The sequence below is a fragment of the Phyllostomus hastatus genome, unplaced genomic scaffold (assembly GCF_019186645.2).
Source record: "Phyllostomus hastatus isolate PE091 unplaced genomic scaffold, TTU_PhHast_1.1 phas_scaffold_1674, whole genome shotgun sequence".
Lineage (NCBI taxonomy): Eukaryota > Metazoa > Chordata > Mammalia > Chiroptera > Phyllostomidae > Phyllostomus > Phyllostomus hastatus.
In genome coordinates, this window is record NW_025334011.1 from 6,065,802 (window position 1) to 6,090,683 (window position 24,882).

At 40.4% G+C, this 24,882-nt stretch overlaps 1 protein-coding gene across 5 annotated transcripts in view; it reads left to right on the plus strand.

The window, feature by feature from the left end:
- The window catches only part of FRAS1 (Fraser extracellular matrix complex subunit 1), a 428,720-nt gene that overhangs the window by 144,247 nt on the left and 259,591 nt on the right, over positions 1-24,882 (plus strand). For all 5 annotated transcript variants that reach the window (XM_045857864.1, XM_045857867.1, XM_045857865.1 and 2 more), the window contains exons 3-4: positions 13,424-13,531; positions 23,375-23,467. In XM_045857864.1, coding sequence (XP_045713820.1) covers positions 13,424-13,531; positions 23,375-23,467 — 201 coding nt within the window. The remainder of the gene's footprint in view (positions 1-13,423; positions 13,532-23,374; positions 23,468-24,882) is intronic.

The window sequence follows — 24,882 nt, forward strand, 5'->3', positions numbered from 1 at the left end:
GGCCGTTGCATTCAAAATGATTGAGTAGAGCAGTGAATCTGTATCACATTTTTAGTTAAGCTTGAACATTCCTCCATGGAAATTATTTGGATGATTCAGAAGGCCACAACTATGGGTAACTGATAATTGGCAGCTTCATCATTACAACGTGCCCTCTCATGCATCACATCTTGTGTTTTTTGGCAAAACATCAAATCATCCAGGTGACTCAGTCCTCCTAGAGCTCAGATTTGGTGCCCTGTGCCCTCTGGCTTATCCTAAAACTAAAATCACCTTTGAAAGGGAAGAGATTTCAGACTGTTGATGAGATTCAGGAAAATAGGATGTAGCTGCTGATAGCGACTGGAAGAACTATGTGAGGTCCCAAGGTGCCTACTTTAAAGGGGACTGAGGTGTCATCATCCTATGTACAATGTTTCTTATATCTGTGTCTTCTTCAATAAATGTTTCTATTTTTCATATTACTTGGCTGGATACCTTCTGGACAGAATATATATATAGTTTTACCTTTGAAAAATTAAGTTGATAATTTATAATAATGGCTATCAAATGTTATGGGGTCTGCATTCCTCTTTTTATACAGTCTGACAATCTTCATCTTTTAATATATTCATTCAGTGTAATTACTGATATTTTAAGGTTTATATCTGCTATCTTACTATTTACTTTCTGTCATCTCTGTCCTACTTTTCTCTTTCTCTCTCTTCTTTTGGTTCAATCCAATAATTTTTGTATTCTAATTCCCTATCAATTAGCTTGTTACTTATACATGCTTTTATTGGACTATCCTAGAAATTATAACAGGTATTAATCATTTTATTTACTTTCTCCCAACTAGTACTAGGACCTTGAAACACTTTAACTATACTTAGCCCTCAACTGTCTTATGTGTTATTGTTGTTATGCATTTTATATTTACATACATTTTAAATCCCATGATATTGTTATCTTTGTTTTGTACAGGTCTTTCTTTAGATTTACCCACATATTTATCCTTTTCCATTACTCTAAAATCCTTCCTACATTACTGTGTTTTCATCTAGAATCACTTTCTTTTTGCCTGAATGACTTCCTTTAGAACTTTTCCTTTTAGTTAGTGCAGGTGACAGTTTCTCCCAGGTTTTGTTAACTTGAAACATCTGTATTTCACTTTCATGTTTGAAGGCTATTTTGCTGGGTGTAGAACTCTAAGTTAGGGTTGGTTTTCATTTGTCAGTTTAAAGATTTGTTTTCTGACTTCTATTCTTTTTTGTGTGTGAAGAAGTTAGCTCTTGGGTTTAGTGTTCTTCTTTGAATATACTTCCCTGCCCATCTGTGGTTTTTAAGATTTTTATTTATGAAACAAGTGTCCATTGATGGTAGAGTGGATAAAGAAAAAGTGGTAGATACAATGGAATATCATTAATCCTTCAAAAAGAAGGAGATCCTGTAATAATACAGATGAACCTGAAGGACATTATGCTAAGGGAAATAAATCAGAAAGAGTGAGACAAAAACTGCATAGTATCACTTACATGTAGAATCTAAACAAAAACATCAGTCACACTCATAGAAACAGAGACTAGAAAAGGGGTGTTCAGGGGCAGGGGGTGGGAGGATAGGGACACATTGAGAAAAGAGATTTTTCTCTGTGCTGTTGGTTTTTAGTAGTCTTACTCTGATGTGCTTTGGTACTTCTATTTATTCTGCTTGATATTCATAGCACTTATCGAATCCATGGCTTGATGTTTTTCTTTTACTTCGGAAAATTCTGAGCTATTATTTCTTCAAAAATTTGTTTCCAGCATTTTCTGTCCTTGCCCTCTCAGAGCCCAGTGTTCAACCTGGCAACATGTTCCGAGTGTTTCCCGTATTCTTTTCTGTTCTTTATACTTTTTTTCTTTATCCTTCCATTCGGATGTTTTCTATTGATTTATCTTTTTGTTTACTAATATCTTTTGGAGCTCTATCCAGTATGCAGTTCAACAAAATTAATCTCACTTGTATATTTCCGTTCTAGGTTTCAAATTCATTATGTTTGTAGATACTGCTTATCTGATGAAATATTCATAGTTATCTTTAAATCTCCAATATATATTTTTATTTTCTTCTGTTATCTTCACAAGGTTCCAAACAAAATAAAGTACAACCTTTATTTGAGCTACAGGGTAGTTAAGTTCCTGGGTAATTTAGTGTACATTGTTACTGCTCAATAAATTCTTTGCATTAATATGTAAAACAGAGCTAGGATATATAGTCAGTAATGATAAACAGCTTTTTCACTCACATAAATGTTTGGTGGGACATTTGAAAGTCATGTGAAAGTGGGACAGTTTTCCTTTGTGCAGGAGTGTCTTGCCTATTACATGACATCTAGAGTTTATGATCTCTGCTTATTAAATGTCAGCAGATAAGTCCCAACACTCTGCCTTCAGAACAAATTTTCACCTGCCTCCTGGAGTGGCACAGCTCCTGGGGAGGAGCCGGCTTTACATTAAACAGTGAGGCCGGGGCACCATAACGACATCTGACTCGGGCCTCGGCTAGGCCTGAAAACAGGCGGAGTAGGGCAGGACTTGCCTGGTTTGATGTGTCAGTGCAACTCCCAACCATGTACTGGACGGCCGGTTTTACGAAGGCAACTGCCGAGAGGCTGGCTAGAGAAAAAAGTTAGGGACTGAGCTCATGAAGCGGAGCTTCAGATGTTATGACACAGCTTTGGCATGTCGGAGCACAGCAGCATCAGGCGGGCGAGGCTGGCATTCGGTCAGGAAGAGAGGGGCCCCTTCAGAGCAAAGGTCTGGACTGAGACTGCGTCTAGAAAGCCGGAGCTCGAACAGTGCCTACTGTGCATGGCCGCCACAGCTGCCGGGCAGGCTTCATAGGGCAGCGTGGAAACTCAAGTGCTGTTGTCTGTGTATTTGACTTTCAGCAATTGCATCACAAAATAGCTAGCAATTATTTAAATTTGAAGATATCCACTCATCCATCCATTCATTTATCCACTCTGTCAAAAACAATGTAAGTGCCTGTTATGTTTCATTTACTATGGGAATACAAAGCCGCTTATATATAAAGAAATTGTCCTCCCTCTTGGGAAGGGAGAGAGATAAGTAAACAACTAATTATAAAATGAATGATAATGATCTATTGGAAGAGGAAGATGAGAAAATAAATAATTTTAATATAAGAGATGATGGTATATCTATAATTTAATTTTGTCTGCCAAAAATTTGAATGTTTAATTTTTTCTCTATTTGCCTTAGCAATATGAAATGAAGTCTGAGAGCCGAATTGTTAGAGGGAACAAAGTCATTACTAGTTTAAGCCCTTTTAGAGTCTCCTTAGTATCTGGATTGCTTAAGTGGAAATACAAGGCAGACTTTTTAATCATTATAGAACTTTTTATATCGTTAACATCTATAGGAATTTATTTTGTCATTGATGTGCTCCTTGCTGGGCTTTTACCATAACAGGATTGTGTTAGAAGAGATGGAAAAACTAGAAGGACTTAAGGGCTAAGCCTGTGTCCCCATTGTTTCAGGATTTGGAATGGGAAGCACATTTATTGGGGAATTAATTGTATTTTGTATTTGAAGAGATTTTTCTCCCCAGATACCCCTTTAGGGGTATAGTTTCCACAGCCCTATACTGGAATATTTTGTCAACATTTAAGCTGTGGGAAAGTTAACTTCCCCTTATTGTGGAAGCTGGAGGGATTTTCTAAATCTCTAAATGCTCCACCTATTCTTCTGTCACAGAAAAGACCATGATGGACAGGTTAAGATTATGGCAAATGACCACCAGACTCATAGCTGCTATTAACTGAGTGTTACCTATGGACTGTCACTGTGCTAAGTACATTCATTAGATTATTTCATCTCTACTGCCTCCCTGTTGGGTCCTATCTTCTCCTTGGTTTATGTAGTAGGACATGGAGACTCAGAAAAACTAAGAGATTTGTCCAAGGCCCCAAAGCTAGGAAGTAATTGAACTGATATTTGAACCCAAGTTTAACCACTCTACCATATTGGCATGGTTACCTAAGTTAGTGTGGTGTATAACCTGTCTTCACAGACCAAGGCTGTGGATATGGAGGTAGGGATAGTGGGAAAACATAATGTTCAGAATCCAATGAATGCTGATTCAAATGTAGGTTCCATCACTTACAAGCTTTGGAAACCTCTCTGAACCTTGTGTTCTTCATCTGTAAAATGGAGTTGGTAATCATATCTATCTTAACATATTTTAGGAAGAAATCTAAAATCTAGGAATGCTAGAGAATCTCTATTTCTTTTCCATGCAAAACGGAAATTGGAGGAGTAAGGCTGGCTTCATGGAAGCAGGAAGAGCTTTGGAAAGTTTGGCAGTGCCGCCCCAGTGTCGCACCTCGACCCATTAAAGTGAGAAGGTGGAAGTAAGAATGATAAGACTGCCATAAAATATAAGGCACTCATTGTATGATATTGTATATAGCATAGATGAAAAAGGATAGGTTTGAATCCCAGATTTACCCATTTCTGGATGTGCTCTGGAGAATTCACTCAGCCTTTTTCTTCAATCCTATTCCATCATCTATAGAATAAGGGCAGTGGGACCTTGTTCGCAGGATGCTAGGAGGAGAAGTGAGATCATGAGTGTGTGGGGACCTGGAGAAGGACTGGCCCTTGGTGGTAGCTTGGTCCCTTTCCTTTCCCTGCCTCCACCTGTGGTACCACACTCTTCTAAGAAGTTGTGTGTACAAGAACATGATGCTGACTTGCTATGCTATTCATGGTCTCTTGCCAGCAACTGAATAAAGACATTTTCAGTTATACATAGCAGCTATCTTTTCATCTGTGATCCATGCTGTTCTGTCTGTATCCAAATGATACTCTTGTGGCTGATGCCTTCAAGTGTATCTTTTTGAGTCAGCAGCAGGAAGAAGAGATCAAGTATAAGCTAACCACTCCAGGATGCTGACATGGGAAACTACGTAGGTCCTTGGTGTGGAAAAGAAGAAACTCCATAAGGCGCTGATACAATATATGGAGCAAGCCTTTGAAATAGGTTTCAGACAAGAAATCGTTTGCCTTTTTCACTTTTATTTGGCATTAATTTATATTTTATCCTCCTGAAAGACAAGAATTTCATGTAAACACAAGGATTCAATCTTTTCTTCATAAGTGTTACATGAGAAATTTTATATGAATTTTAAAATGAGACCAAATGGAGAACATATTGTTTATCTAAGCTGTCTGAGGAAAGGCCCTTGGGGAAAGACTTGAACTGTAAAATAACCTCATGAAAGTTATTGATTTGTTTCCTTATGGTGCCTTGCCAAACAAGAACCATTATTTTTGTGCCCGAACTGGAGCTGGGTCAAAGAACCGTTCGTTATGGATTATCCTTCCTGAAAACTAGACTTGTCAGGAAAATGAACCTCTGGGAATAAAGACATGAGGCCCCGTTGAATACTGTGGCTCTTTTATTGCTTTGAAGGACAAGTAGGGAACACAGTTAATTTTTAAAAGCTTCACTGAGTGCAAGGAAGTTTGGAGATAACTCAAGAAGTTTAGATAAATGGCTGACTATTATGTATTTGGTAGGTTGTAAGTAACTCCATTCCCCCCATGGCAACTCGACCCCAAAGCTCCAATTCTATATGTGCCCTTCTACCTTATATTTAAAAAGTAACTTCAGAAGATCATATAAGTTTCACCTGCTATGTGTGAAAACTGTTCTAGGCATTAGGGACATGGTAGTGAACAAAACAAACAAAATTCCTGCTCCCCTAGGCTTTTGTTTTATTGGGGAAGAGAGACACCATCAATAAGCACCTGCATAATGTAATGTCAGGTGGAGGGTGCTAGGAAGAAAACGGAGTAAAGGGATAAACTGACAACAAGATACTGTTTGAGGAGGTGGTGTGTGAGCAGCTGCTTGAATGAAGGGCAGAAATAAGCCATGTTGATGTTTGGGAGAAGAGCGATCCAAGCAGAGAGAATGGCGTGTTCTATGGACCTGAGCTGGGAACATACTTGGTAGTTCCAGGAACAGCAATAAAACCAGGGTTGCTAGAACCTGGTAGAAATGGTTTGGGAGAGAGGACAGGAAATGAGGTCAGAGAGAGAAATAAAAAGTCACTGGAACTTTTTAAGCAGTAGAGAAGGTGTCATGACTATGACAGTCCTGTCATGGGGTCATCACTGTGCCTTGGAATGTGGCTTGTCTAAGTACCAAGATACACTGCCCAGGAGATGCTTGGGGAGACTCTTAGCATCCACCTCCTCCATCCTGCTCCCAACAGCTCTCCTTTGTCAGCCCCAGACTTGCACCCTCACCACGTGGTCTCCAGCGGGGTCCTCCCATTTGACTCAAGGAAGCCTTGGGTCTCCCAAGGGCCTACCATAAGAACAGAAGGTTGATGCTAGAGTTGCATCAGAACTAGGAAAAGAAACTAAAGAAAAAAAAGAAGGGAGAGCATTGTGCCATCTTTCAGGATACACGCATACAAGGACTTGAGGCCCAAAGTTGCCCACAGCCATTCCCCCCAACTCTGGGAAGCCAGGGGTCCTGGGCAAACTCTTCCCTCCCAGGAGATTCTCACCAGCTCTCTATCCCGACAGTAGGTTACCAAGAGGTGATTTTAGGAATCTGACATTTCTGTGAAAAATCTTTAGAGAAATATGTTTTATTGAATATTCATTTTTACTGGTCAGCCTTTTCTAGGAAATTTTAATACACTAAAATCACATAAGTTACATATTTTTATTACTGAAAAAATAGAAAATATGGATAAGAATAAAGGAAAAAACTAGAAATCACCTAGAATTCACACCCAGGAATGAATACACTTCACTTACTGGTTTATATATTCCATACTTTGTTTCCATGTATGTATTTTTTTTTACAGAAAGGCATATTTTACATACAATTTTTTAACTTGAAAGCACTGCTTTGGGGGAGCTTTATTGCTTCTTTCTCATTCTTGGTGTAAGAAACCAAGAGAATTTAAAATGAGATGAATTAATCAATAATTAAAGTAGGGTTATTATACCATTTTAGATGAAAGAAAATTCATGTTGACAGTTGATATACTGCTCTTAAAGAATACTATAAATAATTTCCCCCAGAAATTTGAGTACTGATGGGGAATATAGTCATCATTTATATTTAGTACTAATTAAATGTTCAGTAAATACTTAACCAAGTGAAATAAGTTTTTTTTCTTTTTCTTGAAGCATCTTGCTATTACTTTAAAAATATTTGGGGATGGAGGCATTGCATTATTTGCAAGAACATTTTACTCACATATTAATAAAATATAAAAAGCTGTTTAAATAGATCATATTTTCATTGCTTTTTAGGTTTGTCAAAATCTAATCCTTCAATCTATATTTTAGAGAGAAACTATATGAAGACTATTCCTATGACAGTGTGTTAGAGTGGAAGATAGGATTCTAAAGCAACAGAATTGCAATAGTAACATAGAAAATCTGTAAAACTTATTTTGCAATGTTATTTCTTTGGTCTTTATGACTTTATCCAAAGTTTTAGCTATTAAGGAACTCTAGTATCCCTACCATCATAAAGCAATTTTATGGGACCACAGAAATTGATTCTTAAAGTTTTAGACCTAAAAAAATATATGGCCATCTGCCCAGGCCTTGGTAAAGGGCTTACTTTATTTAAAAATTAGCTATAAATTATTTACTCTATGAAGACATTATTATCAGGACATTTTTGGGGATGCCTGGATGCCTAGGCAAGTCTGATGTCTAGATGAAGGGTTTTTGTTTTTCTTTTTTTTTTCTTTTATTTATTTATTTTTAGGGAGGGAAGGAGAGAGAGAGAGGGAGAGAGAGAGAAACATCAATGTGCAGTTGCTGGGGGTTATGGCCTGCAACCCAGGAATGTACCCTGGCTGGGAACTGAACCTGGGACACTTTGGTTCCCAGCCCGCACTCAATCCACTGAGCTATGCCAGCCAGGGCCTGTTTTTGTTTTTCAAACACAGTTTGATTGAGTGAAGTGGTAACCTTCAACATTATGGGGATTTTGTAGTGACATCACTTAAATGTTATTTCTTCAAGGTCTTGTATCCTAATTGGGGCATCTCAATTCACAAGGACAGATATTTTCTTGAGGGTAAGAAAATACTCAAGGTTGTTCACTAATGAATTCACCCAGCACTCAGGAACTGTGTTGGGTGATGGGCATGTACAAAGAGGAATAGAATGAGGTCTCCTTCCTTGAAGAGTCTCAGTGTGGTAGGAAGACAGACATGTAAACAAATTCAGGAAGGCTTCCTGGGCCCAACTAAATTTAATTTGGAATTAACATAAAGGAAAATTATGATTCTATGAACAAAAGTGAAAAATTATTCCATGGTTTTAGAACTCTACTGTTTAGTGCCAAACAATAAGCTGAACCCAGTGATGGAGGGCTGCTGAAAAGAGCAATGGACTGTCTTGGAGTCTGGGGTTACTGAGGAAATAATTGAGGTGCAGAGGAGAATGTGACGCCTGGTGGGAGAATGCTGCATCTGGACTGTAAAGATGACTGACACCTTAGAGCCATGCTGACCTCAAAGGAGCACGTGGAGGCGGTATAGCCGCCCACTATCTAAGTGAAGTGAAGACGTGGTGGATTCATGGTTACATCAGCTCAGCGAGACAGAGGCCTTTCCAGCTACCTAAGTAGTCCTGCAAACGCCCTCTACTCATAGGGATTTATTCCTCCCTTCTACTGCAAAGCCCTGGATTCTCAGTGCTAGGCCCCAATTCAGTAATAATTTCACTTTGTTTTACCTGTGTAAGCTGGGAGAGGAAGATGGGAAACTCAATGTACTTATGGGACTATTGCCACTCTGAGAAAAGGAAATGTTTACAAGATATTTGTTAAATGCCTGTGACATTGTAGAAAGCATTTGGTTTAAAAAATAAATTACATTGAGTGGACCCTTAGTAATTTCCAGTCACTTTTCAGATCTCTTTAAATACATCATCTCATTTCATTCTTTCAATAACTGCATGAATTAAACACGTTATCATCCCTACTTTACAGTTGAGGATCCAGGGACACAGAGGCCTCAACTTGATAAGGGACTCACCAGTAATAAATGGTGACTCCGGGAGTCACTGGCAGCCTGAAGCACAGGCAGCCTGAGCTCTTAGAGCTCATAGGGCTTTGTGAACTGGGGAAATTGCTCCATCTCTTGAATCCTCATCAGTAAAATGGGAATAGTCATAATAAGGATAGTGCCAGCTCCATAGGGTTGTCATGCAGGTAAGTGCTTTGCAAAATAGCATCAGTGTGCACTTACGTCCCTTACTGCTGGGTCCAGCCCTCTAGGATGATGGCAGAGGTTGAAAAAGCAAACCAGGCCACCCTCCTCCAGTACCACAAAGGCCTCTTGTCATTAGTGTTTCCTGCTTCAAGAGTCGGGCATAAGATAATGATCAATAAATGGTAGCTGCTGGCTTTGTGAAGTTGTCATTTTTACTTAATCTGCATCCTGAAACTAATGCTGTTTTCTTGAAATCAGCAGGAAACATATTACATTGTGCTTGGGAATGGAATTTGTTTTTTCTCACCTACTTGTCATTACTGTTTGGCTGAGTAGACATGGGCCAACTTCAGGGGAATGTGCTATAACAATAAAGAAAAAGAAATTCAGAGCTTTTCCAAGTCAGCTTCTAGTACTCATTTGTTTTGACTCTGATGTTTTGTGAATTGGCTACTGGAAATGTAATCTCACCTCAGATGTATTTTATATTTCTTAAATGACTTTGGTTTTGAGGTGCATTCCCCAAGAGATTATGTATGCATTTAACATTTCTTAACCTGAAAGGTTGACTTCATTTTTGCTCAGGAGGGCTGTGCACACCCATGTAAATCAGTACAGTGTTGGCATGTCAGACATGGTCCTTTGGAGAAACAAAACCCATAGGAGACATTTTTTTAAGGAGCTGGCTTGTGCAGTTGTGGCAGCTGGCAAGTTCCAAGTCTGTAGGGCAGGCTGGCAAGTTGAAAATTCAGGCAAGAGTTGAAGCTGAAATTTTGAAATTTGTAGGGCAGGCTAGTGGTATAGAAATTCCAGCAGAATTTCTGTGTTACAGTTTTGAGGCTGAATTGCTTCCTCTTTAGGAAACCTCAGTTTTTGCTTTAAAAACCCTCAACTGATTGGATTAGGCTCACCTTTGTTATTGAAGGTAATCTCTTTTACTTATTCAGTCAACTGATTGTAAGTGTTAATCACATCTCCGAAATATCTTCACAGCAACATCTAGGCCGGTGTTTGGCCAAACAACTGGGTATTCTATCCTAGCCAAGCTGACTCATAATATTAACCATTGCATTGGATTTCAGTCTTTTCGTGTGAAAGTGTTGCTAGCATCTGCCTGTTTTCCAGCTCATCTAGTTCAAATCGAATGCTAGTGTTCTGATGACTCTATCAGGAAATTGGACATTGCTCTTACTCTGCCCCAAAGTATTTTAATAGCACTTGACTTGGTTGACTGAGAAAAAAAGGATGAGAATTTTAGAAAGAAGGAAAATGTCTTTACTAAGCAGCTTATGAACTGTGAACCTGTTACAGAGTCCCAGCCTATGCAATTCTGAAACAGATGTGTGGGCCTGATTGCCCACCACCAAGACTCCCAGTGCCAGAGTTTGGTGAAAAGTAAAGGAATTGTTTATTTAAAAGTTATACAGGTTTAGAATGCTAGCGGAATTCTGCCATTAAGTCCCACTCTCTTAAAATGCATGCGCGCGCACACACACACACACACACACACACACACACACTCCTGCCTTCCTTTCACAACATCAGGCCAGTTTCAGAATGTGCCAGTCAGAGATACCGCATTTCAGGGAAAAAAAAAGTCCTTGGCTTAACATTCCTGGTCACAGCTCAGCATCTCAGGCATCTCCTATTCATCTGTGCTTGGCTGGACAGGTCCTGCAATCTCCAGCGCCATCAGCCATGTTACTATGTTCTCTAGCTCTGAATCCAAAACCCCGTGGCACCTTCCCATGGAGGGTCAGTGGGGGTCCTTCTGCACTCTTTCAACCCATATAGCCAAGAGAGAGAAAGGTTGTCATGCCTAGTTTAAATCCTGGCCCAAGCTTCCAACACGACCCCATTTCTGACTCCTCCCACAATGGGCTACATTCTGCCAGTCCTCCAGTATCTTACATTCATTCAGCTGCCATTCTCAGACCTGGCAGGCATCTCCTGATAACACAGGGGATCCACCCCCACCCCGCTTCTTGTCCTAGTGCTATAACCAGGGAACTGCCTTCCAGCCTAATGCATACACTGTAAACTCACAGGCTAAGTCACAAGCCAGGACACATTCAGAAGGTCATTCCCATCTCCCTTGCCACAACAGCTAGCACAGCTCTTGAACATGACTATGAAGCTAACCAAGTTGTCAGAATAATGCAAAGTAATTCTCAGTGGCCATCCTCTGCTTCTCCATCCCCCAAGCCAGATTAGTGGGGGGTTTTCTTAGATTCTCAGGCACCCTGAGTTCTGAATCCCATTACAAACCTTGCTTTATGAAGGACCAGCAGTCACAGCCAAGGACAGTGCCTGCTTCGGAGGGGCTTCCATTCTGGTCTAGCAAGCTAACAGCAATATAAATGAACACAGGAAACAGTGAGGTCACAGAGAATCAGTGAAGAGACATACCTGAGTGTGGGTGTGTGTTGTGCAGGGTTAAGGGTTAGGTAGTATTTATCCTTGAGGTTGAGGCTTAAAGGAAGCATGTTGGTTTGCAAACTGTCTCTGGGGAAGTGAAGGAGGTGTGGGGGTTCCTGGAAGAGGGTAGAGTGTGAGACCAGGTAAGGGAGGCTGGGTCTGTCCAATGGCTTGACCAACTCGGGTGGAGGGATGAAAGTCTCAGGACTCTGAGATTTGCGGAGACCAGAGTGGGAGGTGAGGGCCTCATTATGATGTCTGCACTTTATCCCATCAGAAGTAAAGATGAGCCACGTCACAGTTTTAAACCAGAGAATAACGGGGACAGCACTCTTAAAAGAGGTTGGGTGTTTAAAATTCAGCCAAACAGGATAGCTGTTTTCAACCCATGTAATACAGGAATTTAGGTTAGGAAATCTCTGGGAAAACATATTTCACTGCAGTCTATGGTATTGTCACTGCTTCAATTCGAAGGCATTATAGCAGCCTTTCAGAGGACAGAAGCTGGCCTCTGTGGGTTCCGTGCGATAGCTAGGCTCAAAGGTCCCTCAGAGCGGGCCCAACTGAAGTGTGGGTTCGGTGTGATGGATGGTGGGACACAGGAAAGAAATCTCTGAGATGTTTTTGCACTGAGCTCAGTTTCACTTTTCTTTTATGATTGTTTCTTTTCCAGTTTGAGAATATAGTGTCATCAATGTATGTTTATTTAATGCCTTCAAGTTCATAATCCAAAATAATCTGTGGGATCCTTATGGATCATGCTTTATTTGTAACTCCATATGCCTAGCATGCAGCTGGACACATAACAGCCACTCAGTGTTGTTAGGGAAAAGCCCCAAAAGTCTAAATTCAAGATTGATTTAGAAAAACTGACATGTGGCCTTATTCAAATTCATCAGAGCTTTAACAGGAGAAACTTACATACACAGGCAAAGCAGCTGCTCCCCGTGGTGACAGGCCAGGAAAAATCCATGCCCCTTCTAGGACAGGATCCCTTTTCATAGGGGGTTAATAGTAAAACCAAGTGGTGGGTAGTCAGGTAGACCACCAGAAAGAACAATGCACGCCTAAGTTAACAAATAATATCAGGCAGTTATCACACTATATATATTCATTAACCTCCTTCCTGGGGTATGATGGTTGGTTATATTTGGGAGGCATTATGGTTTTCTGGGTAGTCAGCCAAGCCTAAGGTTTCAGAGAGTTAAACAGAAAGCCCAACATTTCCCAGTTGCCTTTGCTGCTGGAGCCATATTGCATCTCAGAGTTCCCTTACAAGTGTGTTGGCTGAGCTGCCTTATAAATTTTGAACTACTTACTCAAGTCCTTCTTGTTTCTGATGAGCATTAAAGTGCGTAGTAACAAAGAGCTGGGAAATGCTGGTTAGTGCTAGTCCAAGTGTCATTTTCCTTTAAACAGGCTCTGATGATTTCTGCTGCTTAACAAGAAACTTCAAGTCAGGGAGCAGCTTGTCCTCCTGGCATTTCAGGTCAATCAATGGTTTTTACTCTGAGTATTGATAGCTCTCTGCTGCATGCCCTTGTCTTTGACTACGTGGGTTGACTGTGGTGAAATGGATTATGCTGCTTTCACTGCCTCTTGAGGTTTAATCAGTGCCCAGCAAGCACTGTGTGTGCCTGTGACTTTTCCTTTGCCTTTTAATTGTTCAGGCTCTGGGGCTGTTGATGGTGCCGCTTTTGTGTGCTCACACCTTGACTGATCAGTTTTTAACTCAGAGCTTATGCTTCTTTGTAGGATGCCACAATTTGGAAGCCTGATTCATGCCAGAACTGCCGTTGCCATGGTGATATTGTTATCTGCAAACCTGCTGTTTGCAGAAACCCTCAGTGTGACTTTGAGAAGGTATGATAATGCTAACTATGTCCTAAATGTATTGGTAAAGTCAGTGAACAGTAGGGCTTTTGCATTTCTTTAGCCATCTTGTTTTGACATTTATCCCAAACTAATTGGAAGCTTTCTGAAATGCAGGAGAGAATTTTTGCATATCATATTTAAGAATATCTCAATGTCTGTTTGTTGAGCATTTAGCTCTCTGGATCAGGCCCCTCAGTTAAAAGTTCTACAAATGTTATTCCATTCACTGTTTGTGGGATAGATATCTTTTTCTCTAATTTACAGATGAGCTAAGTGAAACTTAGAGATTTTAAGCAACTTAACCATGATTATGCAATTAATAAATAACTGTTGCCCAGAGATTTTTTTCTGGGTCTGACAGTTGCCAAAGCCACTGATACTAACCATAGCATGTACAAGCCATAAAATGGATTGAAAGTCAGAATCAATTTTCTTTTTTGGTGTCTGTGGCTAATTTATTCAACTATTTTCTTTTTAATTCTCAAATGATTTATCCTATTTAGGATCGATTTCTTAAAGATGATTTTATAAAAACATTATTTGTTCTGATTGCATTATTGTGTTGCTTTGAGAGGCTTTGACTCAAAAAATCTGCTATTTGACCAAGTGTACGGGGAATAATTCATCCTTTCCTTTCTGTTAAAAATGTTTAGGTTTTTTTTTCTAAGTACACATCTATGTTGTTAGAATATTTTTTCCAGGTGCTGACTCATTTCTTTTTAAGTGAGTGTATTAAAATAAAAAAGCTTCAGCTTCAAATTTGAATACTTGAAACTCCCTGGAGAAGACCAATTATTTTTTCTAAAAAAGCATTCTGTCAATTTCACAAGCACACTTTATTTTTTTAGTTTTCTTCCTCCCCCACAATAATTAATCTTGAGCTTTTATGCCATCTAGTGCTAATAAATTTCTGTTGGTTTCTAACTTTGGAGTGAAGGTTCTGTATACCCTTAAAGTCTTACTCAGTTTCTGCAGGAGTATGTTTCTGAGAAGCTGGCATAGATCATGTGTTGTTAAATTTGATAATATTTTGTGGTATATTATGGGACTTCCTATTTTATGTAGTAAACACTCCTAAAAGATCACTGCGTAGCTTGCTGAGCAATTCATGTCAAAATCTGAGCTGGTCATGTTAATGGCCATGACAACATAAAACGTGCCCTCCTCCACATCAAATGAATAATCGTGATATTACAGAAAGAGCCCTGAATTAAATGTTGTAAGACATAGAGTGTGTTACTGAAAACTAAATGTGTTCTATACCAGGGGTCAGCAGACAGAATCCAGCCTGTATGAGCTGTGAACAAAGAATGCTTTTTGCATTTTCAAATGGTTGGAAATGATCAACAGAGACAATATTTCATGATGTGAAAATATTAAGTTTCAGTCCCCATAAATAAAGTTTTATTGAAACACAGACAGACTCATTTGTTTATGGATTGCATTGTAATGACAAGAGTTGTGTAGCTGTGATGTAGACCAAAGGCTAAAAGTATTTACTGTCTGGTCCTTTGCAGGAAAAGGTTCTGACCCTTGATCTGTACCAAACATGATTTTTTATCCCTCTTCATTTGTTCCTCTCTTAATTTTTCTCATCTCAAAAAATGGCAACTCCCTTCCTCCCCTTCATCAGGCCAGAAAACAGCATCATCTCTGCTCCCCGCTTTTGCTCACATCCCACATCTAGGATGTTAGCCAAGCTGCCCGCTCTGCGTGAGGCACTGCCTTCCATATACAACTTCCCTGCTCTTACTCTGCTTCCAGCTGTTATCATCTTTTGCTTCATTCTCACAGTAACCTCTTAACCTACTTCACTGTTTCTGTATTTGCCTTTTCCGCTATAATCTTGAAATAGTAGCCAGGGTGAGCCTTTTGAAATTGAAGTCAGATCATATTGCTTCTCTCCTTAAACCCCTCCAATGGCTTCTCTTCTCATGGTAACTCCTCACAGAGTCCTTTAAGGTGCTGTTGTACCCTTTTTATTAACCGGCTGTTCTCTCCCTTGCTTACTCCACTTTAGACATTGTGGCTGCTTATTGTTTGCTGGATACATTGGGCACACTTCTGCCATAGGGCCTTTGTATTCTATGAAGAAAAACAATGAAGAAAAACCACCTCTGTTTTTCTTCAAGACATATATATGCCTTGATCTTTTACTTCCTTTAAATTTTGCTTGAATGTCTTTGTATTTAAAATTGCAATCCTCCACCCCCTACCACATATTTCCTATCTGTTTTCCATGCTTTAGTTTTCTTTTTGGCACTAACTACTGTCTGGCATACTCTGCAGTTTACTTATATTTCTTGTTTACCATCTCTTTTGTTCACTGTATATTCTCAGCACCTACAATAGTACCTGACACATGGTAGGCACTCAATAAATATTATTTGACTGACTGTATGAATGAGTGAGAGATAGGGCTATAGAGTTGATAAGTTCACAGTTATGAAGAACCTTGTATAGTGTACTATGAAGCTTAAAATTTTATCTTTAAGATGATAGAATACCAATAAAGTTTTCAGGTATATGGATAGAATGGCCAGCTTTTCCTTTTAGAACCATTTCTCTGGTTTTTATTTTTTATTTTTAAAATATTTTATTTATTTATTTTTGGAGAGAGAGGAAGGGAGGGAGAAAGAGAGGGAAACATCAATGTGTGGTTGCCTCTTACACACCCCCCACTGAGGACCTTGTCAGAAACCCAGGCATATGCCGAAACTGGGAATTGGACCAGTGACCCTTTGGTTCATGGGCCTGGTCCTCAGTCCACTGAGTCACACCAGCCAGGGCCCATCTCTCTGGTTTTTAAAAGATACTACGTAATAGTAAAAATGAGGAGATTAGTTCAGAGGCCATGGGGTTAATCCAGATAAGAAGATGAGTACTAAACTCAGAGCACTGGTAGCATTGGAATCAAGAGGAAAGGGCAAGATCAAGAAATCTTTAGGGGATAAATCACCAGGACTGGATGAAAGTAGAAAGGCAAGGGGAAGAACCAGGAGAGATGACTCCCATATTTATGACTTGATGACTAGTTGGTTAGCTGAGCCATTAACTGATATTGAGAATATGGGAGAGTGAAAAAAAGCATCCCATCAGGAAGGGAAATGATGATTTTAGTTTAGGGCACGCTGAGTTTGAAGTATCCACAGAGAAGCCAGGTGGCTATTTCATAAAGACACAATGGAATACTACGCAGCAGAAAGAAAGAGGGAGCTCCTACCCTTTTTGACAGCATGGATGAAACTGGAGAGCACTATGCTAAGTGAAATAAGCCAGGCAGTGAAAGACAAATACTATATGATCTCACCTTTAAGTGGAACCTAATTAACAAAACAAACAAGCAAGCAAAATATAACCAGAGACATCAAAATTAAGAACAAACTGACAGTATCCAGAAGGGAGGTAGGAGGGGATAATGGTGGGGAAAGAGAGAAGGGTTTTTAGGAACATCTGTGAAGGACACATGGAGAAAACCAAGGCAGGTTGGGATCAGGGTAGGGAGGTGGGGATGGCTGTGGTGAGGGTAGAGAAGTCGGGGGGAAATGGTGACAACTGTACTTGAACAACAATTAAAAACAAGTTTAAAAAGACAGCTGGATATATGAGTCTAAAAAGCTCAGAGGAGGAGATAGGATTGGAAGATACAACATAGATATAATTAGCATATAGACAGTAGTATAAACTTGCAGAATCAATGAGCTCATCCAAAGAGATTGTGTGAAGAAAGAGTACAAGACCTAGGATGGAATTTTTGAGAATACAATTATTTAAGGGGAGGTAAACATAAGAGAGCGAACCTAGGGAGATTAGAAGGACGTGGCCCAGAGGTATGAGGTAAGAAATGGTCAGAGAAGAGAATAATGTTAAGGTAACCAGGAGAATAGAGAGTTTCCAGGAGGAGTTTGTAGCAACAGTGTTGATCACAGGGGAGCCGGTGAGTGGGAGAACCAGTTAATACAGTCTACTGGACTTGGCGGCATGTGGGCCACAGGGGACCACACTGAAGTTGGGCATTGAGGATAACAGAGTGGCAGGAGTGGAAGCTATATCACAGAGGTTTGAGGAGTGGATGAAAAGTGAGGAAAGGAAAGACAAATAAAGGCTGCACTTTCAGGGAGCTTCATTGAGAATGGAAGAGAAAAGGGACATTAGGCAGACACCACTACCCCTGTGAAATTTCTATGAAGCGCCCATCCCCAACCACTGAGCCTCTTGTATGTGCCATGGCACTTTGTGCTTATCCTTATTGCAGCGCTTGCCCAGACTACAAATGCCTGTTTGTCTGCTTCTCCCCCCAGACTCAGCTTCTTCAGGGCAGGAACTTTGCCTTCTTCACTGTTGTAGCCCATTAAACAGCATAGTGTGTGACACACAGACAATACTCAGTCAGTACTTGTAGAATGACCAGACAAGGGAAGGGAGAGGATTTTGTTTTTGTTTTTGATATCAGTATGAGAGATACATAACAACCTCAGGGAAGAAAGGAGAATGACCTAGAAGAAAGAGAGTAGTTGAAGATATGGGAAGTGGGTTAGGAGGAGAGACAGAATTAATTATTAAAAGGAGTAGTTTTGGAGAACAGAGTGTCTGGGGTCCAGATATGGGGTTGGGAAGACAAACTCACTCTCTAAAAGTGGACAGAAAGAGCCATGGGTGGATACAGATAGAGTTAAATTTGTGGGTAAGAAGAGAGACAGGATACTGAAGTATTTCATATTGAATGAGTTTATTTTGTGGAGACTTTGAGATTTTGTTGGGAACTGGAGGAGAGTAGTGAATGTTAGCTGTCACTGGGAGGAGAAAGAGACCAACTGAGGTCAAGGTAAAGCATTTGTGGCTGGTATGATGGGCCCACAGGAACAGGGGACCATGAACCTGTGGAGGGTGCCAAGCTGCATGGTAGAATGATTTTCTCAGTAATGCTTCCCAACCATGTTTAAGAGAGAATAAGGCAAATTGTGAAATACGTGATTCTGCCATAGTAATGGAGAAAAAGAATAGAGGTGTGCTCTGTCTGGTGTAGCTCAATGGATTGAGCACTGCCTTGCAAACAGAAAGGTTGAAAGGCTGCTGGTTCGATTCCCAGTCAGGGCAGATGCCTGGGATGTAGGCTAGGTCCCCAGTTGAGGGCATGCGAAAGGCAACAAATTGATATTTCTCCCACATGTTGATGTTTTTCTCCCTCTTTCTCCCTCCCATCCCCTCTCTCTAAAAATAAAGAAAGAAAATCTTAAAAAAACATGAATAGAGGTGTAGAAAGGATTGGGTATTGAGGATAACAAATAGGAAAATAAGGCCAGCTGGGGACTGGATGACTGCAAAGAAAATAAATGCTCAAAGATATTTTAAGAATGTGAGGTGAGTGGGAGTGAGGGTGAGAGAGAGAGCTAAAGGCTGGGAGGCTCAGATTCAGAGAGTTGAAAGTGTCTGGTATAGAATAATTTAGAGCGTGGATAGACCTAAAATTAACCATGCCTATGGGCAACTCAGGTGAAGTAGAGGTGAACGGTATTTGAATTGAGGTGGCTAAGAAGGTACAAGGATAGAATGTTAAACTACTCACTTCCATGGACATTTGAGTTGTCCAGAATTAATTCTAGAAATAGAGCAGCAAAGAACTGAGACTTGGGTGTCTAGTCTTCAGTGAGTGACTATGCAGGAGTGATCAGAAAATTGGTGAATGTTACAATTATAGTGTATGAAGTCTAAGGAGGTTCCTTACTTGTAACAATAAGGTTGGGGTTGGACCAGATGGTCCAGCCATAAGAAACTTTAACTTCAAGATCATGCAAGTATGTTCCAGAGCATTTGGGTTCTTTGTTTTAAGTAATAAAGTAGATCATAGAGTGCTAGAAATACAGGAGGCCTTTAGAATTCACTTAGACTTTCTATTTTATAGACAAAAAAATGGACTTTTAGTGGTTTAGTCACTTGCTCAAAGACACAGAGCTGGTAAGTGGCACAGCTGTGACAAGAACCTTAGTCCCTGGCTAATGACTCAATGTAATTTCTACTCCACCATGTTGCTTTTAAGTTTTCCTTAGCATTTCTCAGAAGTATGCTTTGTTATTCAAATCTGCTGTGGTATATTTGTATTAGCTCATGGCCCAAAGTAACGAATCCCCATTGTACACTACGTAAACTATTATTATTACTAATGGGTTCCTATTATGTGTTTATCTTTTGCTCATGGATGGACTGGAGGTAACCTAGTGTTGATGGTGATTTTGATAGATAGATAACATGTCTTTATGTATATGTGTATGAATGCATTTACCTATTCATTCTATAACCTATATGATAGATTCTCATCCATATCCTATGTCCACATAGAATAGCTAGCTAGATAGGGACAGAGAGACAGAGACAGAGACAGAGATAGAGACAAGCCATTTAGAACCTTCACTATTTAACCCAGTCCTCTCTTGAAGATATCTGAAAAAGATTTAGGTATAGAGGACAATACCATATAAAGGGACACTGTGTTAGTACATGGGATAGGATTCAGCTGCAAACATCCATGCAGATAATAGTATTCACCTAATCAAGTTGTTGTGACAATTAAATTATATGTACACACACACACACACACACACACATACATATGTGCATATATGTATGAGGTCTGTCCGGAAAAAGCCCAAGCATTGTTAATATAACAAGAGTGGTTTGTGCGACATTGATGTAACCTGGCAGCCAAGGAGAATTGACTGGAATGTGCACATGTGAACAATGATGACTTCACTGACAGTGGGGGCTGTAGACACCATTGAGTGAGCATGTGTACTGTGTGGCCTGTCACATTCAAAATGAATGTGACAGGTACTGACGGGTACAGCAATGAATCTGCATCAAATTTTGCATTAAGCTTGAACAGTCCTCCATTCAGAAACTATTCATATGATTCAGAAAGCTGCAGCTATGGGCAACTAGTGATTGGCAGCTTCATCATGACAATGCATCTTCTCATGCTTCACATCTCATGCATAGATTTTTTGTGAAACATCAAATCACCCAGGTGACTCAGCCCCCCTAACAGCCCAGATTTGGTGCCCTGTGACTTCTGGCTTTTCCCAGAACTAGTCACCTTTGAAAAGGAAGAGATTTCAGAGTATTGATGAGATTCAGGAAAATATAACAGGGCAGCTGATGGCGATTGGGAGAACTATGTGAGGTCCTAAGGTTCCTGCTTTTAAGGGGACGGAGGCATCATTGTCTTATGTACAATGTTTCTTGTATCTTCTTCAATAAATAGCTCTTTTTCATAGTATGTGGCTGGGTACTTTATGGACAGATCCCATTCATACACACATATACGTGGATATGTACAGGGGTGGGCAAAAGTAGGTTTACAGTTGTGAGTACAAAACAAAATACATGGTGTATTCTTGCGTTATATATTTTTCCATGCTAACAACTATAAACCTACTTTTGCATATATAAATGTGTGTGTGTGTGTGTGTGTGTGTGTATATGCACCTAGAAGAGTACCTGTCTATTCTAAGTACTAAATAAGTGTTAACTATAATTATCAAATGATCATTATGATTATTGTTGGTTGGTTCTTCTAGATCCTAGGCAAGTAATCTTGTCCAGCTCCCCTAGCAATCTTCATTCATGCATCTCGTCCATATGGCCACTTCCCAGTAGCTCCCAATGCAAAACTTGCAGGGACAAGAGGCTTACGTGTTCCCCATAGAACACAGTGCATGCGGTTGTGTGAGGTTCCATGGTTAGGCAGCCAGAACTCCCTGGCTCTCCTTCTCTGAGCACCCACATGCAGAAGTTTTGCTTTTCTGTAGCTCCAAGTCACCTTTTGTGTCCAACCAGAAGGTATGTAGATAGACTGGCAATGGAGACCCCTCTGCTGCCACTCGTGAACAAGGGGCATCACATTTATGAAATGAGCTTTGAGGGCCAAACCTGAAAATCAGTTTTTATGTAAAACAAAGAAAACTATCATATGTGGAATGTAACAAACCAAATAAACTAACAAGCAAAATAGAGGCAGAGTCATAGAGAGCAGGTTTACAGCTGTTGGGGGTACTGGGTGGGGTGGGGGAGGGTTGGGAGGATTGAGCAAAAAAGAAATAAACAAGAAAAAACGCATGGACATGGGCACCAGTGTGGTGGTTGCTGGGGGAGGAAGTGGGAGGTGGTGGAGGGGAATGTGAGGGGATAAATGGTGAGGGGGTAAACGGTGACGAGCACACTCGACTTGGGGTGGTGAACATACAGTACAGTGTACGGACTGGGTTGTAGAACTGTGCACCTGAAACCTGTGTACTCTTGTTTACCAGCGTCACCCAACAAAGTCAATAAGAAGGAAAAAAAGAAAACTAATTTGGGGGCATATAATATCCCTTGAAATCTCTCGTTCTACCTGCCTTTCTTCCCTGCTCTCTGTTTTCATGTTGGAATATAAGCAACACTTGGTTTATCTCATTTCCTAGCTGTATGAAATTCTTAGTGCAAATTAGGCAAATGTAGTTTCCACATTTTACTGTCTTAGTGGAAATTATACAAGTGTAGTTTTCTCTTGGGGTTCAGAGGCCACTTTACTAAAAAGTCATTAACGTTACATAGTACATAGAATTTTATAAGATCTCATGTCTTTTGTTTCTCCTTTATAAAGCAAGTAGGAAGAATTTGGAGCTTACCGTTACTGGTGTATTTATCTGTTTTGTGGATTAACAGTTGTAAAATCTTAACTCCCATTTCTCACCCACTCTTGTGAATGTAGTTATGTAAAATTACAGTTCTCTTGTAGGCACAATTTTTTAAATAGATGCAGCCCAAAATAACAAGGAAACATTAATGCACACTTTTTAAAATTCTAGCAGCTGCATTCTCTGTAGACTTTTATTCTGTGAACAAGTTATGATTTTCTGGCTAATGTAGTATTTCCTACCATTTTTGACCAAAATCACTCATTGCCTGTTCTACATCTCTAGATTTGAGGAAATGCTAAGATACACGTGTGTGTGTGTGTGTGTGTGTGTGTGTGTGTGCATGGAATAAGACAAATCAGAGGATTCTCCAATAGGAGAATCACTGGCCCCAAAGACAAACATTAGCTCTTTGCTTCATAGTTTTAATAACTTTTATGTAAATGGATTCTTCACTGTGGCAAATGGATGGTTAATTAATGTGACAACTTCCAATAAATCCTGGGATATCACATGGGATCAGATTCCCTTGATGGTATCCGATCTTGTTAGGAGACACAGTTGCAATTATAGAAGCCTTGAAAAACAATGTAGATCTTTACTGGAGCCCATGAATTCTCCCCAGTTCCCCACAGTACAGATCATAGCTCAGCAATGCTGTTTCCTCTCCCAGCTTTGACCTTCAGTCTGTTGCCTTGCTACTCTGCATCCCAGACAAAGGTGAACCTCAACCTCAGCTCCCTGCTGCTGACTGCATCCAGCCTCCATAGGAGATCTGGAAAACCTGCCAGCTCTGTGGCCACCCCTCACCCCTACCCAAGTCAGGATAACAGTTTCTTCTCTCACCCTCACTGTTGTTCTTGTGTGACACTCAGATGAAGCATTTCTAGCAAATATAATTCTTCACTTTGTTACATGTGAAAAGATGTACACAATTTTCAAAGAAATTACTTTCATAAGGGGATTCATTTTATCTTTGAGAGAAGCTCCTCTTGACAGAGAGAATCCTTTTTGTTAGTTTATTTGGTTTATCTTGTCTATTGTTGTCACCTGTGGAAGCTCATGAGATTTAGTGGATCTGAGATGGCTTGGGGTGCGATGAACCGCCGTGACTGTGTTTGCTGCCACTGTTTTACACTGAGCTGTTTTAAATGTTCAGGGAGAAGCGCTTCAAATAGCCGCCAACCAGTGCTGCCCCGAGTGTGTGTCGACAACGCGAGGATCTTGCCATCATTCGGAGAAAATCCGTGCAGTAAGTGTTTTCTGACCTGTGGATGATTCTCTGTCTGCAGGTCATTGACAAGGGAAAGCTGAATACTAACCTTGTGTTGACAAGAGAGAGTTTTTGGTCTGGGCTGCGGAGAACTGGAAGCTCATTTGACTTTCCATAGGCATTTGGATTTCTTGAATGAGATTAAAACCATCCTATTTATCCCTTAGGCCTCATGAATATATTTGTAGACTGAATTGGTGTCTGTATAAAGCTTAGCCTGAGAATGTTGAGGTTGAAGAAGTTATGATGCTAAATAATAAAAGTGCCAACTCGTCTTCGTATACCACATACAATTTTTTCATTTGATAGTTACAAACAGCCCTGGGTGGGTGAGTGGAACAGGTATTATTCCCATGTCCAATGTCATATTGCTAATAAGTGGTATAACCTGGCCTGGAACCCTGGTCTTCTTACCCTGCCTCAGGGCTCTTTCCCTTAGGGTAGTTTCTAAACTTGAGGACTATTGACATTTTAAGCTTTTCTGTGGGGGCTGCCCTAGGCATTGCAAGAAATTTAGCAGCATCCCTGGCCTCTACCCACCCACCAGAGGCTAGTAGCACATGGCCCCACCCCAGTCCTAATGACCAGAAATGCCTGCAGGTGTGGCCACGCTCCCCCAGAGGGTGAAAGTGCCCACCTCTGCCCGTTAGACTCACAGCTCTAGAAATTGACCCTAGAGGTCCTCATAATTTCTCATTTCAGATCCATTGGGATTAATTTTGAGATACTAAATACTGACTTCAAAGTACTATTGCAAGTTTTGTAACAGAAATTATGAAAATGCAATGGATACAGTTCATCTTTACCCAAGATGCCTGGAGGCAGCAAGTGAAGTTGACTGTGATGGAAAGAGGCTCTTTGCTTTAATCCTCATCTTCCACCTGATACAAAACTTTCTCCGAGTTAGTGTCTCTGCCCATTCAGGAGAGAGCACAGGTTAGCAGGTTTGATAATATCCACTCTCGGCAGCTATTCATTGTGCGCACCTAAAACTCCGTGAGCACAATGCACTTTCCCCGTGGGGCAGGATCATCTCACTTGAGCCTCTGTCTCCTAATTACCCGAGGAAGCCACTCTTTCACTTCTGCACAATGTGCTTCTGAAAGGCACCCCAGCAGGATCTGTGTCGGGAATGTCTTCATACCCGTGTATCACCCTGTGCTGCTCCATTCAGTCTGTGTCATGTTGGGTGATGTAAGCTCTCAGCCCCACAGAAGAGGCTCCTCCGTGAAATGGGAGGCGCAGCATGGCAGACTGGTGACAGAAATTATGTCAGTTCATAATGATTGGAATAGATGTGTGGTTCAAGGTCAAAATCACCAAGCTGAATCACTCAAGTATAGGAACACATGGGATCAAAATAAGATCAGGATCTGGGGGAAAGCAGAGATTAA